The 21,174-nt window shown below is 27.5% G+C and overlaps 1 protein-coding gene across 2 annotated transcripts in view; it reads right to left on the bottom strand.

The window, feature by feature from the left end:
• Window positions 1-21,174, bottom strand: part of bab2 (bric a brac 2) — a 174,855-nt gene that overhangs the window by 3,470 nt on the left and 150,211 nt on the right. Inside the window, exons 3-4 of one of the 2 annotated variants that reach the window (XM_075303876.1) lie at window positions 812-872; window positions 60-487 (exon numbers count right to left, since the gene is read on the bottom strand). In XM_075303876.1, the coding sequence (XP_075159991.1) occupies window positions 60-487; window positions 812-872 (489 nt within the window). The remainder of the gene's footprint in view (window positions 1-59; window positions 488-811; window positions 873-21,174) is intronic. The other variant, XM_075303877.1, reaches the window with a different exon arrangement.

Here is a 21,174-nt window from a genome sequence, read left to right as displayed (position 1 = left end):
TCAAACCGAATTCAAATAAAAATTCAATAGTATACAATATGATAATTCTGACTACTTACCGCATGAGCTTGTCCATTAGCAAACGTTAGACCCATATCATCCTTAATTTCACGATAATCCCTAAAGACCACAGCTTTGATCACCGAACGTATTAATTCCTCTGGCCACATACCCAATAATATACGTTGAGGTCTACCACGTGCCTTCGGTCTAGGATCTGTACCACCATCCAATGAGGGACCCAACATATTATGTACCCGATTGGCATACAAAACAAATGTCGGATAGGGAATATCATATTTGCGTGCTGCCTGTGATAATGAGAGACCCTCCTTGAGAACACTGAATATGGCTTCGGCCATGGCCTCCGGACGCCAGGATTTTAATGGGCCACGCTCACGAAATCTCAATTGTTGCACAAGGTTTTGCTGATTAGTATTCCAACATTTTTGCCACATGGATTGCAATTGATATTGGTAACTATCTGCTGGTCATTGGGTGAAGAAGACGAAGAAGAAGAACGTAACCGGAAAAGAAATGAAAACGGAAATAGGAAACGTTTGGGTTACCATACGGAAGGGGTATGCAGATAAAAAACAAAACAAAAAAACAAAACGTTAAAACAAATTCCAGGAACCATAAAATGAAGGATTTTTTATTTTTAGGTTTTTTTTGTAAGCACTGAAATGTCTTCGTCTAGTTTTTGCGCCTTCGAAGACAAAATAAATGATTACAATAATCCATTTGCATGCAAATCCTTTTTGGCCCCTCCATAAATAGACACAATACAATTCAAAGCAATTTAACTTACCTGTTACTGAAGACGTTGTAGCCCCAGCCATCCAAGGATGTCCGCTTTCAATCATTTTTGCCTGTAAAAAAAAAACACAATGAGAAGACAAAGGACATTAATATAAAATGCACATACATTAACACAATATGCAATTGTTTTTAAGTAATACTAATAAGTTTTACGAAAATGTTTCTCAAAACGAAATGACCAAAGGTTTCCGGTATATCAGCTATTAGAATCAACTCTTTTTGCCATTCCAAAATAAATATATGATTGCATAATTTTTCGGTGAAGGACTTAAAATTTTAAATGAATTTCCGCTTTATTGAAAGAAGAAACACTGAGAGTTGGGAATGGAAAAATATTTTGAAATCAAAATAATATTTTAAAAATTAAAGTTTCAAGTCAGCAAAGTAAAACTGACTCACCATTAAAATATTTTTCTATGTAACATCTAAGTCTGTACAAATATTGCACTATTTCTTGAACACTTTGGTGCATCAATGAATTGTGTTTCTAGAAAGTATGTCCCTACAGATATTTGGAATTTCCACTAGAAGTCCCATATCAATTCTCCTAAGAATTCAGGAATAATCTCAGGATTCAGGAATAGTCAAATCCTATTGAATTTATTATTTTTTAGTTAAGTGGTTTTTTATAAAGAGATACTGATCGTAAGGCAGTAGTTTTTAGCTGTTGTGATGTAACTTAAATTTTGTATACTTTTGCGCACACATTCTCACAATGAAGATTTTTCAATAGCCTAGCTTTATAGCAAACCACAATCGCTAGTAAAATCTCTGCATCAATTCGTCCAAAGTTACAGGAATCATAGTTCAACTAATCTCACTAATAGTTTGAGTTATATATAGTTTGAATGTTTTCCGTTAGTTTGCTTTTTAAACTAGTTAAACATATGAAGGGAATAAAATATACGTTTATAGAGTCCAACATAATAATGCATGTTCAATTTGTTAACTAAGTTGCACACATTATCATGATGAAGATTTTTTAATAGCTTAGCTTTATAGCAATTCACAATCACTACTAAAATCTCTGCATCAATTCGTCCAAAGTTTCAGGAATCATCGTTACAAAGTGCTCAGTAATCAGTTTGAGTTATGTATAGTTTGAATGTTTTTCATCACTTTGCTTTTTAAGCTAGTTTAACATAAGAGGGGAATAAAATATATGTTTATAAAGTCCAACACAATAATGCATGTTCATTTTATTTGCTAATGTGCACACATTATCATGATAAAGATTTTTCAATAGCTAAGCTTTATAGGAAACCGCAGTTACTAATGGAATCCCTGCATCAATTCTTCCAGGCTTTCAGGAATCATAGTTACAAAGTGCTAAGTAATCGTCGTCATAATGTCTTACTCTATGCAGGGGATTAGTTTTATAGCAAACCCATCTAATGAAATAATTACGGCAATTCATTTAGAGTTTCAGGAATCATTATAGCATAATACCATATTGAGATATCATAGCCAAAGACGTGAAATTTTAACAAGTATATACGGCCAGGCCGAATCTTATGTACCCTCCACCATGGATTGCGTAGAAACTTCTACTACAGACTGTCATCCACAATCGAATTACTTGGGTTGCGGTAACTTTTGTCGATGGCAAAGTATCTTAAAATTTCTTAACACCGTCTTCTAAATTGTAAGTTAGTCCATACGGGTATATATTACACAAAAAAGGCCGATTACATACGTATATAATTCAAAATTTTCTATAAAAATAAAATTTTGACAAAATTTTCTATAGAAATAAAATTTTGACAAAATTTTCTATAGAAATAAAATTTCGGCAAAAATTTGCTATAGAAATAAAATTTCTACAAAATTTTCTATAGAAATAAAATTTTGACAACATTTTTTATAGAAATAAAATTTTGAAAAAATTTTCTATGGAAATAAAATTTTGACAAAATTTTCTATAGAAATAAAATGTTGACAAAATTTTCTATAAAAAAAAATGTTGGTAGTTTATTTTTGGCAATATGGACGAAATTTTGTGTGAATGGGGATCGGCTATATATAACTATAGACCGATATGGACCAATGGTTGTTAGAGACCATATACTAACACCACGTACTAAATTTCAACCGGATCGAATGAAATTTGTATCTGTAAGAGGCTCCGCAAGTCAAATCTGGGGGTCGGTTTATATGGGGGCTACATGTATAATTATGGACCGATATGGACCAATTTTTGCACGGTTGTTAGAGACCATATATTAACACCACGTACCAAATTTTAACCGGATCGGATGAAATTTGCTTCTCTAAGAGGCTCCGTAAGTCAAATCTGGGGATCGGTATATATGGGGGCTATACGTAAAAAAGGTCCGGTATGGCCCATTTGCAATACCATCTGACCTACATTTTATTTATAAACTTCTTGGACGCCTTCAAATTAGTAATTTTTATTAAAGTTATACCCATGAAAACTTCAAATACTGCTAACAAAGTCTCTGCACACATGACAATATTGTATGTATCTATGAAGAGAAACTATGCCCAGGACGTGGGTATCTAACAGAATCAGTATATCAATTATGAGTAGGCTTCAGGAATACCTTCATCTCGATGCACTATAGATAATATAATAATTAGAAATTTATTTATTAATAGACTTCTTGGGCGCCTTCAAATCAGTCATATTTATTGAAGTTATATCTATGAAAACTTAAAATTCTGCTAACAAACTCTCTGCACACATGACAATTTTTTATATTTCTATGAAGAGGAACTATGCCCCAGATATGGGAATTTAGCAGAATTGGTACATCAATTATAAATTAGCTTCAGGAATAATTTTATCTTCTTCTTTATCAAATTTATCATTTTTATATTGAAATTATTATACCCTTGAAAACTTCAAATTCTCCTAACAAACTCTCTGCACACATGATAATTTTTTATACTTCTATGAAGAGGAACTATGCCCCAGATATGGGAATCTAGCAGAATTGGTACACCAATTATGAATTAGCTTCAGGACTTCTGGAATCTTGATGCACTATAGATTCAAATTAATCATTTTTATATTGTAATTATTATACCCTTGAAAACTTCAAATTCTCCTAACAAGCACTCTGCACACATGATGATTTTTTATACTTCTATAAAGAGAAACTATGCCCAAGATATGGGAATCAAACAGAATTGGTACATCAATTATGAATTAGCTTCAGGACTTCTGGAATCTTGATGCACTATAGATTCAAATTAATCATTTTTATATTGAAATTATTATACCCTTGAAAACTTCAAATTCTCCTAACAAGCACTCTGCACACATGATGATTTTTTATACTTCTATAAAGAGAAACTATGCCCAAGATATGGGAATCAAACAGAATTGGTGCATCAATTATGAATTAGCTTCAGGACTTCTGGAATCTTGATGCACTATAGATTCAAATTAATCATTTTTATATTGAAATTATTATACCCTTGAAAACTTTAAATTCTCGTAACAAACTCTCTGCACACATGACAATTTTTTATATTTCTATGAAGAGGACTATGCCCCAGATATGGGAATCTAGCAGAATTGGTACATCAATTATGAATTAGCTTCTGGAATAATTTTATCTTCTTCTTTATCAAATTTATCATTTTTATATTGAAATTATTATACCCTTGAAAACTTCAAATTCTCCTAACAAGCTCTCTGCACACATGACAATTTTTTATACTTCTATGAAGAGGAACTATGCCGAAGGTATGGAAATCTAACAGAATTGATACATCAATTATGAATTAGCTTCAGGACTTCTGGAATCTTGATGCACTATAGATTCAAATTAATCATTTTTATATTGAAGTTACAAGTATATTAAACTCTATGCACACATGACGATTTTTTTAGGTTTGAGGAAGAGGAACTATTCCCAAGATATGGGAATATAACAAAATTAGTATATCAATTATGAATAAGTTTCAGGAATTCTTTTATCAAATTTTGGCAAAATTTTATTTTGAAATTTAAAAATTACACTTGAATAAGCCGGCAAACTTTGTGAGTTATTTTTTAATTAATTTATTAATGGTTACGGAATTTCTGTAGACCTCTAATTAGATACCTAATTAAAAATGAAAAACTGAAAGTATTCGGTCCCTTCAAATAAATCTGAAGGTATAATTTACATAAAATTGTGACTGAACCAATACAAATGTCAGCATTTGCTTAGCACCCCATATAAGTTTATTGAAATTAATCCCACCTTTGATTCTTTTCGATTTGCATTAATATATGCACCTCTCTATCACCCAGACAGCAATTGATCTTTACACTCTGAAACATTGAATACAAGAGACTTGCCATGTAACTCATACATTTTACCATGGGACTTAGTCAACGAACGCCATCTTTGCCTAAACCAGGAGCCAACCCTAACCAATAAAGTGAGTTGTGAAGCAACAACGTGAGCAATCACCAGTCATCAAGCCAAGCCCCCTTTTTTCATTTTAATGATAAATTTTAGTTGCTTACAAAACTATTCTGTTCGCCGTGTGTTAAATAATGGTGGCGATGGTGTTGATGTGATGGTGATGACGACAATGACTACTGCTAAGACTAGAGTAGCAATAAATGCCAACTGACTGACAGACAGACCTTTGACTAATTTTTTTTTTTGTTTTGGAGAAGGATGAAACCAAAGTGCAAGATAAACCAACCAACGGGTGTATGGTAAAAAATGAACAATAAAAAAAATTGGAGGTATGGACTGCATTGGGATGACTCCTCTGTTGTGTTTTTGGGGGGTTAAGAAATATGTAAGCTTGATTATTGGCCATATGTGTATGGCTTGTTTAGTTTGTTGCTATTTTTTATTGCCTGGCCTGATATTATTATTGCCAATGTTGCCGCTGAGCTGATGTTCCCTGTGTTCTTGTTGCTGCTGCACAAACCTATAAAATGTTTCCGTCTTTCTTGTTTTTTTTTTTTTTTTTTATACTCATATTTTCATTTATTTTTCATATCAGTTATTCATATACTTTATGGCCTTTACCTTAGAGCATGCACAGGTATAGAGGAACGAATAACCAACAAAGCTGACTACTTCCAAGTACAAATTTTAACAAGCACAGTGGACCAAGCATTAGAATGTTAAGCGAAAAAAAGAAATTTTAGTGACATAGAACAATTTACAAGAATTAAAAATTCACAAGAAAGTCATATAGCGAATACTAAAGATTATTGTTATATTTTATTTAAAATAGGTACTTTCAATTACTTCAATTTACTCACATATAAATTTTTGTACAATATTATTTGTTGAAATGAAATCGTGTAAAACATTTAAATCAATGCATTTGGATAGTTTGCATAGCATCTCATAAAGTTGCCTTGTATATTTAGGGGCTATAATTTCATATTATTTTTAGGACATTTTTAATTGTACACATGAATTAATCTTGTATTTGTAGACAGCGTTGCCACAACGCAATTTATTTTGGAACAAAATTCGAACCAACAGACCTTTTTCAAATTACAAAAAAATAACATATAACAGTTAAAGTTTTACTTCAATAGAAAATTTTAGTAAAATTTTATTTCTATAGATTTTTTTCTGTTTTAATTTTATTTCTATAGAAAATTTTGTCAAAATTTTAATTCTATAAAAAATGTTGTTCAATTTTAATTCTATAGAAAATTTTGTTAAAATTTTATTTCTATAGACAATTTTGTCAAAATTTTATTTCTAGAGAAAATTTTGTCAAAATTTTATTTCTATAGAAAATTATGTCCAAATTTTAATTCTATAGAAAATTTTGCCAACATTTTATTTATATAGAAAGTTTTTTCAAAATTTCATTTCTATAGAAAATTTTGTTAAAATTTTATTTCAAATCAAAATTTTAGTTCTAATTTTAGTTCTATAGAAAATTTTGTCAAAATTTTAGTTCTATAGAAAATTTTGTCAAAATTTTAGTTCTATAGAAAATTTTCTCAAAATTTTAGTTCTATAGAAAATTATGTCCAAATTTTAATTCTATAGAAAATTATGTCCAAATTTTAATTCTATAGAAAATTATGTCAAAATTTTAGTTCTATAGAAAATTTTGTCAAAATTTTAGTTCTATAGAAAATTTTGTCAAAATTTTAGTTCTATAGAAAATTTTGTCAAAATTTTAGTTCTATAGAAAATTTTGTCAAAATTTTATTTCTATAGAAAATTTTCTCAAAATTTAATTCTATAGAAAATTTCGTCCAAATTTTAATTCTGTAGGAAATTTTCTCAAAATTTAGTTCTATAGAAAATTTTGTCCAAATTTTAATTCTGTAGGAAATTTTCTCAAAATTTAGTTCTATAGAAAAATTTGTCCAAATTTTAATTCTGTAGGAAATTTTTTTTTGTCAAAATTTTATTTCTGTTTTATTTTTGTTAAAATTTTATTTCTATAGAAAGTTTTGTCGAAAATTCATTTCTATAGAAAATTTTGTCAAAACTTATTTCGATAGAAAATTTCTTTTAAATTTTATTTCTATAGAAAATTTTGACAAAATTTTATTTCTATAGAAAATTTTCGCAAAATTTTAGTTCTATAGAAAATTTTGTAAAAATTTTAGTTCTATAGAAAATTTTGTAAAAATTTTAGTTCTATAGAAAAATTTGTGCAAATTTTAATTCTGTAGGATATATTTTCAACAGTTTGATTTTATAGAAAATTTTCTCAATATTGTATTTCAATAAAAATTTTTGCAAAAATTTTATTTCTATTTTACTTTTGTCAAACATTTTATTTCTAAAGAAAATATCATCAAAATTTTATTTCTATAGAAAATTATGTCCAAATTTTAATTCTATAGAAAAGTTCGTCAAAATTTTATTTCTATAAAAAATTTTATCAAAATTTTATTTCTATTTAAAATTTTGACACAATTTTATTTCTATAGAAAATTTTGACAAAATTTTGTTTCTATAGAAAATTTTGTCAAAATTTTATTTCTATAGAAAATTTTGTTAAAATTTTATTTCTATAAAAAATTTTGTCAAAATTTTATTTCTATTTTGTTTTTGTCAAACATTTTATTTCTATAGAAAATTTCATCAAAATTTTATTTCTATAGAAAATTATGTCAAATTTTTATTTCTATAGAAAATTTTGTCAAAACTTATTTCTATAAAAAATTTCATTAAAATTTTATTTCTATAGAAAATTATGTCCAAATTTTAATTCTATAGAAAATTTCGTGAAAATTTTATTTCTATAAAAAATTTAGTCACAATCATATTTCTATATAAAATTTTGACAAAATTCTATTTTTATAGAAAATTTTGAAAAAATTTTATTTCTATAGAAAATTTTGTCAAAATTTTATTTCTAGTTTATTTTTGTCTAAATTTTATTTCTATAGAAAATTTTGACAAAATTCTATTTCTATAGAAAATTGTGAAAAAATTTTAGTTCTATAGAAAATTTTGTTAAAATTTTATTTCTATAGAAAATTTTCACAAAATTTTATTTCTATAGAAAATTTTCACAAAATTTTATTTCTATTTTAGTTTTGTCAAACATTTTATTTCTATAGAAAATTTCATCAAAATTTTATTTCTATAGAAAATTATGCCCAAATTTTAATTCTATAGAAAATTTCGTGAAAATTTTATTTCTATAAAAAATTTTGTCAAAATTTTATTTCTCTATAAAATTTTGTCTAAATTTAATTTCTATAGCAAATTTTGTTAAAATTTTATTGCTATAGAAAATTTTGTCAAAATTTTATTTCTATTTTATTTTTGTCAAACATGTTATTTCTATAGAAAATTTCATCAAAAGTTTTTGCTGTAGAAAATTATGTCCAAATTTTAATTCTTAGAAAATTTCGTAAAAATTTTATTTCTATAAAAAATTTGTCAAGATTTTATTTCTGTATAAAATTTTGACAAAATTCTATTTCTATAGAAAATTTTGAAAAAAAAACTTATTTCTATAGAAAATTTTGTTAAAATTTTATTTCTATAGAAAATTTTCACAAAATTTTATTTCTATAGAAAATTTTCACAAAATTTTATTTCTGTAGAAAATTTTCACAGAATTTTATTTCTATAGAAAATTTTCACAAAATTTTATTTCTATAGAAAAATTTAACAAAATTTTATTTCTATAGAAAATTATGCCCAAATTTTAATTCTATAGAAAATTTCGTGAAAATTTTATTTCTATAAAATTTCGTGAAAATTTTATTTCTATAAAAAATTTTGTCAAAATTTTATTTCTATATAAAATTTTTACAAAATTTTATTTCTATAGAAAATTTTGACAACATTTTATTTCTATAGAAAATTTTGTCAAAATTTTATTTCTATAGAAAATTTTGTCAAACATTTTATTTCTATAGAAAATTATGTCCAAATTTTAATTCTTAGAAAATTTCGTGAAAATTTTATTTCTATAAAAAATTTCGTGAATATTTTATTTCTATAAAAAATTTTGACAAAATTCTATTTCTATAGAAAATTTTGAAAAAATTTTATTTCTATAGAAAATTTTGGTTCAATTTTATTTCTATGGAAAATTTTCACAAAATTTTATTTCTATTTTATTGTTGTCAAACATTTTATTTCTATTGAAAATTTCATCAAAATTGTATTTTTATAGAAAATTATATCCAAATTTTAATTCGATAGAAAATTTCGTCAAAATTTTATTTCTATAGGAAATTTTGTCAACATTTTATTTATATAGAAAAATTTTTCCAAATTTTAATTCTATAGAAAATTTTGTCAAAATTTTATTTCTATTTTATTTTTGTCAAAAATTTTATTTCTATAGACAATTTAGTTAAAATTTTATCTCTATAGAAAATTTTGTCATAATTTTTATTTCTCTAAAAATTTTGCAAAATTTCATTTCTACAGAAAATTTTGAAAAATTTTATTTCTATAGAAAATTTTGTCAACATTTTATTTTTATAGGAAATTCTGCAAAATTTCATTTCTATAGAAAATTTTGTTAAAATTTTATTTCTATAGAAAATTATGTCAAAATTTTATTTCTATAGAAATGTTCGTCAAAACTTATTTCTATACAAAATTTTGTTAAAATTTTATTTCTATAGAAAATTTTGTCAAAATTTTATTGATATAGAAAATTGCGTCAAAATTTTATTTCTATAGAAAATTATGTCCAAACTTTAATTCTATATAAAATTTGGTCAAAATTTTATTTCTATAGAAAATTCGGATCTACACTTGCATCTCTGTGTTCTTGTGTCCCTCTCTTAATTCATGGGATCTATAGTTCCCTCGCCGAGTTGTTCGGATCTACATTTCCATCCCTGCGTTCTTAGGGCCTACATTTCCACCACAGTATTCCTCGGATGGTTAGTTCTACAGTTATTTCTCTGAGTTCCTAGGATCTACGGTACCTTCTCTGAATTGTTCGAATTTACAGTTCTACTAATCTACGGTTCCAACACTAAGTTCTTCTGATGCCCAGTTTACTCATTGAGTCCTTCAGATCTACATTTCCATCTTTGCGTTTTTAGGGTATACATTTCCACCACGGATATATAAATCTCTCAATGGGCTCTTGTGATCTTCAGTTCCCTCGCTGAGATCTTCAAATCTTCAAAGAACCCTAGAGTTCTACGGATCTGTTCCAACATTAAATTCTACAGTTCTTTCTCAGCAGTTCCCTCTCTGAGTTCTTCGTATCTACAATCATCCTTGGGTTCTACGGATCTACAGTTCCAACACTAAGTTTTCGAATCTCCATTTTCTCCAATGGGTTCTTAATATCTACAGTTCTCTGAGTGAGTCCTTCGAATCTGCAATTATCTCTTCGAATCTAGAGTTCTGTTTCAGAATTCATTTTATTTATATAGAAAAATTTTTCCAAATTTTATTTCTATAAAAAACTTTGTCAAAATTTCAGTTCTATAGAAAATTTTGTCAAAATTTTATTTGTACAAAAATTTTGTCAAAATTTTATTTCTATAAAAATTGTTGTCAAAATTTTATTTGTACAGGGAAATGATTTTTTATCTATACAAAATATTATTTTTATAGAATACTTTGTTAAAATTTTATTTCTATGGAAAATTTTGAAAACATTACCGATTTGATGAAAATGGGCCAAAATCAACCAAATTCCATTTGGTCCGATCATCGAACCAAATTTAAAAATTAATAATTTTTTGTACCAATTTTGGTCCAATCGGGCCAAAATGGCAACCCTGACGCTATAAGCAGTACGAAACCGACATATTTTTACATTATAACAAAATCAATTACCTCTGGGATTCATGACCAATTTACAAAAACGACATATAGTGTTCTATGCTTGGAGATGATGGACACATGTGAAGACCTCGTTTTTTATTTTATGACATTTTTAATTGCACACATGAATTAATGTTACATTTTTAGAAGCTATAAGAAGTAGGAAACTGATAACTTTTTACATTAACACCAAATCAATTACCTCTGGGCTTCAGGATCGATTTTGACAAAATGAACTTAGTTGCTTGGAGATGGAGAACACATGTTAAGAACTAATGCAAATACTTATAGGCTTACTCTACAAAGAAAAAAATTTCACGAAAATTTTTCCAATTAAAATCTTAATTGATTATAAAAAATGTTTAATTAAAAAACACACAAATTAATAGTATCAATTAATTTCTTAATTGGATCAATTAATTCTTTAATTGACTACCAATTAATTTTTTAATTAATATTATCATTTCTGTGATTGAAGACATTTCAATTAAAAAATTAATGGGATCAATTAATTTCGTGATTGAATCAGAAAAAAAATTTTTGTGTGTAGAAACTATATTCTACATTTGACATTTGTAGGGCATCTAATAAAGTTTCCTTGTATACTTGGAGGTTATAATTTTCTATTATTTTTAGGACATTTTTCATTGCACACATCAATTAATCGTACATTTCTAGATACTATAAGAATTATGAAACTGATAACTTTTTATATTAACACCAAATCAATTACCTCTGGGCTTCAGGATCACTTTTGACTAAATGTATTTTGATACTAAACGACCATTGTCTATGAATATAGAGTAAACGCTATTTAGAATACGGACTATATAAAATAACTATATTCGCACACATTACAAAACTGCATAATTTGCGAATGACCAGCTTTAAGGAAAACCACAGCGTGGACAAGAATTTCATTATCAATTCGTTTAGGGATTCAGAACTAAATTTGATAGGTCATCGGATTTTAGAACCCCTAAAACGAGCATTTGCTCTCTCTCTCACTCGCATTAGTTTTACTTAAAAAAGCACCACATGGAAAATCTTCTACGTTTTCCTAAGATTCACTGTTCACCCTTAGATATACAAGATTATTCAAACCTCTAAGGTTGTTTACATAAAATTACATTTTAGTTGTGGGCTACAACTACCTAATTGATATATTTTCCTTATAATCCTTTCATGTCTAGAGAATATTTCTGCTATATTTTTTGCTCTCTTTTTCCGGCATATCTTCTTGTATTTGAGTAGCTTTGAACATAATTTTTCTAATTAGGTTATTTATGTGCTAAGCCATTAGAGATATCAACGTAATTTAAAATTGCTGCATACGCTTACAAGTTAAAAATGTATCAATCGCGAATTTTCATTTTATATTCTAAACCAAACATTTAACTTTTTTCTTACATGACTCCGAATATTTCTTGGCTTAAAAAAACAAACGCAATAATAATGAGAAAATTACTATAAAAACATGGTGGTTATGGGATCTCATCATATTCTACCACCATTTTAAAATGCATTGTAGCTTTTAGCGTCATGAATGCAGGTATTTTTTTAAATGTTCCTAGATCAATATCGATATGGTGATCTACAAACATCCAAAGTCCATTATAATACCATGAAATGAAGAGGTGAAAACTGGGGTGAATTCTCCCGTATGCCAGATGATCGCCATTGGACGATGTAAAAGAAAAATTGTAGATTATGTTATCCATGCATGTATCCCATGCATGGTTTGCAATACAAATAAAATGGAAATAATATTTTAAGCGATTAAACTAAAGAAGATATCCTAGAAAGAGAAAAAGAAAACGGGGAAAGAGACAAAAGACACACTTTAAAAGCATGAGAGGCTTTTTAACACAGTTAAGTAGTCTGTATTAATAATCTTCAAGAAGTATAGAATTGCATCTAAACATTCGACCAATTTATTTATCAAAAAATACGAAACACAATACAAATAAAGATGACAACAAAATAGAGAAAATATTTAATTTGTTATTTTGTAATAAAATGTATTTATTTTGATTAGAAACTGAAACAACAATTTTCGGAGGTCCCAGCGAACGGTAGAAAAATTATTCCTGAAACTATTGACGAATTGATATCGATATACTTGTAAACACTAAAGGTATCTATTAAGGCATTAATACATAATATATGACATTGAGTCATGTGTGCAAATTCATTTCACTATTATAGCCAGGATTGAATTATCTTCAAAAAGTATGGAATTGCATCTAAACATTCCACCAATTTATTTATCAAAAAATACGAAAAACAATACAAATAAAGATGACAACAAAATAGAGAAAATATTTCATTTGTTATTTTGTAATAAAATGTATTTTGATTTTGATTAAAAACTGAAACAACAATTTTCGGAGGTCCCAGCGAACGATAGAAAAATTATTCCTGAAACTATGGACGAATTGATATCGATATACTTGTAAACACTAAAGGTCTCTATTAAGGCATTAATACATAATATATGAATTTAGTCATGTGTGCAAATTCATTTCACTATTATAGCCAGGATTGAATTATCTTCAAGAAGTATAGAATTGCATCTAAACATTCCACCAATTTATTTATCAAAAAATACGAAATACAATACAAATAAAGATGACAACAAAATAGAGAAAATATTTCATTTGTTATTTTGTAATAAAATGTATTTATTTTGATTAAAAACTGAAACAACAATTTTCGGAGGTCCCAGCGAACGATAGAAAAATTATTCCTGAAACTATGGACGAATTGATATCGATATACTTGTAAACACTAAAGGTATCTATTAAGGCATTAATACATAATATATGAAATTTAGTCATGTGTGCAAATTCATTTCACTATTATAGCCAGGATTGAATTATAAGCAAAATTAATAGGAATAGAAAATTATTCAAAAACGAAATGTTTCCTGAAACTTTGAATGAATTGATATATGAACACCTCTAAAAGATTCTATTTACTGTTAAGGTATCCTATTGCCAAATGTAAAACTTATTAATGTGTGCAAATTCACTTCATCAAACGAAGGAAACGACAACGAATAGGGCAAGACAATTTATAAATCGTGACGTATGGAATTAAAATGATTTCTGAATCGTTGAGTGAATTAATAGCTAGATACTGATAAATACTAATGTTTTATATTAAGGTATTCTGCCATTAAAATATGAAATGTTATAATGTGTGCTTTATTTATAATGTGTACTTTATTTTACAATAATAACCAGGATTTTATTATGAGAAAACCCAATAAGAGTAAAATTTTCTTTTCGGGGGAATTTTTGTTTGCATATTGATTGAAAAGAAAATTTAAGCATATTTAATAATCATATATCGATTTCTTATTACAAAATGTTGATGGTAACATTAAACTATAAGCAAAACCAATAGTAGTGAAAATATCTCTTTTAGGGTTTTTTTTAGTAAACTAAAACGAAATGATTTCTAAAAATTAGAATGAATTGATAATTGAATACTTGTAAACGATTCTAATTGCTATTAAGGTATTCTATTGCCACATGGGAAAGTCATTTCTGTGTGCAAATTCTTTTTTACCAACTATCCATTTTCTTCGTCAAGCCCAAGAGGACTAGATAATTTTGGAATCGCAACGTCTTCAATCAAAATGACTATTGAAACTTTAAACGAATTGATTCCTAAATACTTTTAGGCACTAACATTTTAAATTATGGCATTCGTTCGTAAAATATTAAATGTACTAATGTGTACAAACCATTTCGCCAAAATAAGCATGAGTTGAAAAAATCATTTTTAGAGAATTTTTGTTTGGCGACTGACGAAAAATATGAAAAGTAATTGAAAAATAAACAAAACCTATGGGATGGTTCCTGAAATGATTGAATGATTTGATTTGTGAACACTTGTAATTGATTCCATTTGCTATTAAGGTAATATATCTCCAAAGAAAATTTATAAACCGTAGCATATTGAACTAAATTGATTACTGAATCTTTGAACGAATTGATAGCTGGATACTTGTAAATGCTAAAATTTTATGTTAGGACATTCATTAATATAATATGAAATTCTATAATGTGTGCAAATTAATTTTTCTACAAAACTAGGATTTTAATAGTAGAAAACCAATAGGAGTTAGGTTGGATATAATGGCAGCCCGATATTTCAGGCTAACTTAGACTATTCAGTCCATTGTGATACCACAGTGGTGAACTTTTCTCTTATCACTGAGTGCTGCTCGATTCTATATTTAGCTCAATAACAACGGACCTCCTCCTTATTACAGCCGAGTCCAAACGGCATTTCACATTGAGGTGAAACCACTTAAAAAAGCCTTAAAACACTCAGAAATGTCCACCGCATTTCTGAGAGGGGATAAACCAACGCAAAAAATTTTTTTGTGTTTGATCGAAACGGAGATTGAACCCATAACCCTTTGTATGCAAGATGGGCATGCTATCGATTGAAACTCGGTGGCTCTTTAGGAGTAGAACATTTCGTTTCAGGGAGTTTTTATTTAATTCAAAGTACATTTTAGCATATTTAATAATCATATTACGATTTTTACATGAACTGAACATTGACATCTAAGCAAAATCACTAGGAGGGAAAATGTCCCTTTTAAGCGGTTTCTTATTATACCAAAACCAAATTATTCCTGAAACTTTGAACAAATTGATAGATGAATAGCTGTAAACGATTATATTTACTACCAAAGTATTCTATTGTAAAATGTAAAAATTATCTATGTGTGCAAATTAATTTCATCAAACTAAGTGTTTTCTTCATCAAACCAAAATGGACTGGAAAATCAAAGTATTTAGAATTAAAATAATTCCTAGAAATTTGTAATTTATAAAAAATGATTAATTTATAAAAATTTTAATATAATAACAAGTACAAATTCATTTTAGTATAATAACATTGATTTAAAAATGTCACAAAGCAATAGGGGAGAAAATTTTATTTTTTGGTTTATACAAAATGAATTCGTTATGATTCCTGTAACTTTTAACGAATTGATATATAAACAACCATAAATGGTCTTATTTGCTATTAAGTCGTGTTTTCTTAAAATGTCGATATTTTTGATGTGTGCAAGCTCTTTTCTTTAGAGTACAAAATTTAGAATCATATTAAACTGTATTACTTTCCTAAAAAAAAAATGAATTAAATTATATTTAAATATTTTGAATCATTCAAATTTTCTTTTAGGGCAATTTTTTCATAAAATATGAAACTTAATAATGTAAACAAATTCATTTTACTATAGAAACCAGGATAAAAATATGATTAATAACGTCAGAAGTAGAAAATTACTTTTTTTAGGAAAATCGATATGAATTCTGGAACTTCTGGACTGGAACGAATTGATATATAAACGCTTGTAAAGGCTTTTTGTTGTTTGCTTTAAGGTTTTCTATCATACAATGTTGAACTAATTAATGTGTGCATTCTTATTCCATAGTTGTATAAAATTTAGGAATCACATCGTATTAAATTGTAATGATTCCTGAAATTCAATTCAATGAATTGATATTTAAATATTTGTAAACTCTATAGCTTTGTATTAAACCCCACTTTCATAAAATATTAAACTTAATAATGTGTGCAAATTGGTTTTGCTTTAATAATCAGAAATATGGTCTTTTACAAATAATCACAATAAACCCGATAATGAAATAAAAATCAATTTATATAAAGTACACTGGGTGATTCAAAATTTATTTCAACGTTCCTCAGATATATGGTTATGACGTCTGTCAATGCACTACGGAAAATTATGAAAACTTGTCACAATGAATATTTACAAAAATTTAAAGAAAAAAAAGCACGACACACGAATAAATAAATTTCTGAGGAATTTTTCAATTTTAAATGCATTTGTTACTAAATATAATTAAATATGTCCGTCCGTCTGTTGAAATCACGCTAACTTTCGAAAGAAACAAGCTATCGACTTGAAACTTGACACAAGTATTTGTTATTGATGTAGATCGGACGGTATTGCAAATGGGCCATATCGGTTCACTTTTACATGTAGCCCCCATCGGACCCTCAGATTTGGCTTGCGGATCCTCTAAGAGAAGCATATTTCATCCGATCCGGCTGAAATTTTGTACATGGTGTTGGTATTTGATCTCTAACAACCATGCAAAAATTGGTCCACATCGGTCCATAACTATATATAGCCCCCATATAAACCGTTCTCCAGATTTGACCTCCGGAGCCTCTTGGAGGAGCAAAATTCATCCGATCCGGCTGAAATTTGGTATATGGTGTTGGTATATGGTCTCTAATAACCATGCTAAAATTGGCCCACATCGGTGCATAATTATTTATAGCCCCCATATGAACCGATCCCCAGTTTTGGCTTGCGGAGCCTCTAAGAGAAGCGTATTTCATCCGATCCGGCTGAAATTTGTTATATGGTGTTGGTATATGGTTTCCCATATAAACCGTTCTCCAGATTTGAACTCCGGAGCCTCTTGGAGGAGCAAAATTCATCCCACCCGGTTCAAATGTGGAACGTGGTGATAGTACATGGTCTCTAACATCTATGCAAAAATTGGTCCACATTGGTTCACAATTATATATAGCCCACATATAAACCGATTCCCAGATTTGACATCCGGAGCCTCTTGAAGGAGTAAAATTCATCCGATCCGGTTGAAATTTGGTACGTGGTGTTAGTATATGATCTCTAACAACCATGCAAAAATTGGTTCATACCGGTCCTAAACCGATCCCAAGATTTGACCACCGGAGCTATTGGAGGAACAAAATTCATCCCGGTTGAATTTTGGTACGTGGTGAAATTTGGTACATTGCGCCAGTATATGGACGCTATAAACAATGCCAAAATTGGTCCATATCGGTCTATAGTTATATATAACCGATCCCCAAAAATAATCTACCAAAATTTTATTTCTATAGAAAATTTTGTAAAGTTGTTTTTTCTATAGAAAATTTTGTAAAATTTTTTTAATATAGAAAAATTTGTCAAAATTTTATTACTATAGAAAATTTTATCAAAATTTTATTGCTATACAAAATTTTGTCATGATTTTATTTCTATAGAAAATTTTGTCAAAATTTTATTTCTATAGAAAATTTTGTCAAAATTTTATTTCTACAGAAAATTTTGTCAAAATTTTATTTCTATAGACAATTTTGTCAAAATTTTATTTCTATAGAAAATTTTGTCAAAATTTTATTGCTATACCAAATTTTGTCATGATTTTATTTCTATAGAAAATTTTGTCAAAAATTTTATTTCTATAGAAAATTTTGTGAAAATTTTATTTCTATAAAAATTTTTGACAAAATTTTATTTCTATAGAAAGTTTAGTCAAAATTTTATTTCGGTAGAAAATTTAGTCAAAATTTTATTTCGGTAGAAAATTTTCTCGAAATTTTGTCAAAATTTTATTTCTATAAAAAAATTTTTGACGAAATTTTATTTCTATAGAAAATTTTGTCAAAATTTTATTTCTATAGAAAATTTTGTCAAAATTTTATTTCTATAGAAAATTTTGTCAAAATTTTATTACTATAGAAAATTCTGTCAAAATTTTATTGCTATACAAAATTTTGTCATGATTTTATTTCTATAGAAAATTTTGTCAAAATTGTATTTCTATAGAAAATTTTGTCAAAATTTTATTTCTATAGAAAATTTTGTCAAAATTTTATTTCTATAGAAAATTGTGTCAACATTTTATTGCTATACAAAATTTTGTCAAAATTTTATTGCTATACAAAATTTTGTCATAATTTTATTACTATAGAAAATCTTGTCAAATTTTTTTAATATAGAAAAATTTGTCAAAATTTTATTACTATAGAAAATTTTGTCAACATTTTATTGCTATACAAAATTTTGTCATGATTTTATTTCTATAGAAAATTTTGTCAAAATTTTATTTCTATAGAAAATTTTGTCATGATTTTATTTCTATAGAAAATTTTGTCAAAATTTTATTGCTATAGAAAATTTTGTCAAAATGTTATTTCTATAGAAAATTTTGTCAAAATTTTATTTCTATAGAAAATTTTGTCAAAATTTTATTTCTATAGAAAATTTTGTCAAACTGAATTAGTTACGTATTTAATCGGCCGTTGTTTGTTTAATATATACCACGTATGGACTAATTTACAATTGAGAAGACGGTGTTAGGAGGTTTTAAGATACCTTGCCATCGGCAAGTGTTACCGCAATCCAAGTAATTCGATTGTGAATGACATTCGTTAGTACAAGTTTCTATGCAATCCATGGTGGATGGTACATAAGATTCGGCCTGGCCCAACTTACGGCCGTATATATTTGTTTTAATTGATTACGTTTTCAACTTCAATTGACATTTTAATTGGAAATATTTTGGTGACATTTTTTTTTGTGTCTGTAGTAATTTATTGCATTCTTCTAATCACATAACCTAATTAGCTACTGTGCAATTCTAATTTTATTAGTAATTAAGTACAAATTAAAATTCGTCTGGCCATGCAAATTTAGGAAGCGTGCAATAGCATAAGGCAATAAAAAATTTTATTTAAAATTAAGTTCAATGATTATGAAACCTAGCGTTATTTAATATTTGAAATTTAGTTAATTTTATTTAATTTTTGACAAGTTTCACTTTTCTTCTCTTTTTTATGTTTACGTCGTAATATTGTCTGCTAGTGTTTAAATACACAAATACATACATACAACTACATGCATAGGTAAGGTACCGTCCTTGCACTTAAATTCTTAACTAAAGTAACTGAATAGCGGAAACAGTGAATTTGAGAATGAATTATAAATAAAATGTTACATATGTATGTATATATGTCTCGCTGTGTATATGAGTACGAAAATATATTGCTCAATACCTTAAATATGGGTATGTGAGAGTATGTTTTACTGAGAGTTTAGGCATGTCTTCACATATCGCTCTTCTATGCTCACTGTAAAGGTATGGTCATATAGCATACATTTTAGCAGAGAATTGATTTTTGAGGTAAGAATTATACACTCAAAAAATAAATATGGAAATTACAAATTAAATGGAAAAGGTTCTTTTTAGTATTGTCTTTTGGTTGAAGATGCCTCACAATATTATGAACCCAAATGTCAGAAGGAGTAAATTAAATTTAAATTTAATTGGCTCTTCGAAAACCACAAAAAATGTACACTGATGGAATAATGTTTTTAGTGGAAAAATGCCAAAAGATGATAATCATAATTAGTTTATTTATACTGGCACTAGCAACTAGAGGCTGTCGGCCTAAGATACCTATTTTGTTCAATAAAGTTTATTACAAATTTAAAAAAGAAATGTAGCTTAATTAGAAATTCTCAAATCCGACTACCCAATATTTAGTTAATTTTTTTTTTTTTTTTTTTACTGACATTTTTATATAGGCTTAAAATTGTGATGGTTCTGGTTGAAGAGTGGTAGTGGGAAAATTAAAATTGCATTAGACGCCAACCAGAAAATACAAATGCTTCATGCATACCTCACCGTTTCACTACTAACACGGATCCTTGCATGGTAGTTGAGCCCTACAACAACGTCAAGAAATGCACTAAAGGCTAAGTACAGAGAGAGAGAGAGAGAGAGAGGGAAAATGAAATCTATATTTTATTAGTAACAAACCCAAAAAGTAATATCAAATGAAGAGAATGCTAAAGGAAGAGAAATGTGGCAAGACATCGACCATAAGCAATACAGAGGATAAAGAAAGGCTCAATACTGAACCGTAGAAGGCCTTGAACAAAATTTGTATGTAGTATGCCTAGTGGAATTTTGTATATTTTTTGCAAATTTCCAAAACCAAAAATAAAAAAATTGACATTAAAAATTTTTGACTCTTTCAAAATTTCATCCATTTTCAATTATTCGACTTTTGGAAATGTCGACTTTTGGAAAAAATTCAAATTTCAAAAAAAAAAATGAAAAAATACGACTTTTTGCATTTTTGGCTCTTTCCAAATTTCATCGATTCCAATTATTCGACTTTTGAAAATGCCAACTTTTCAATTATTCAACTTTTGGCAAAATCGATTTTTCAATTTTTACCATATGCGGGGAAAAATTCAAAAATTCGAATTTCCAAGAAAAAAATTGGAAAACTTCAACAT

Source organism: Haematobia irritans, chromosome 4 (genome assembly GCF_050003625.1).
Source record: "Haematobia irritans isolate KBUSLIRL chromosome 4, ASM5000362v1, whole genome shotgun sequence".
In the NCBI taxonomy this organism is placed as follows: domain Eukaryota; kingdom Metazoa; phylum Arthropoda; class Insecta; order Diptera; family Muscidae; genus Haematobia; species Haematobia irritans.
This window is presented reverse-complemented; position numbering and strand designations above follow the sequence as displayed.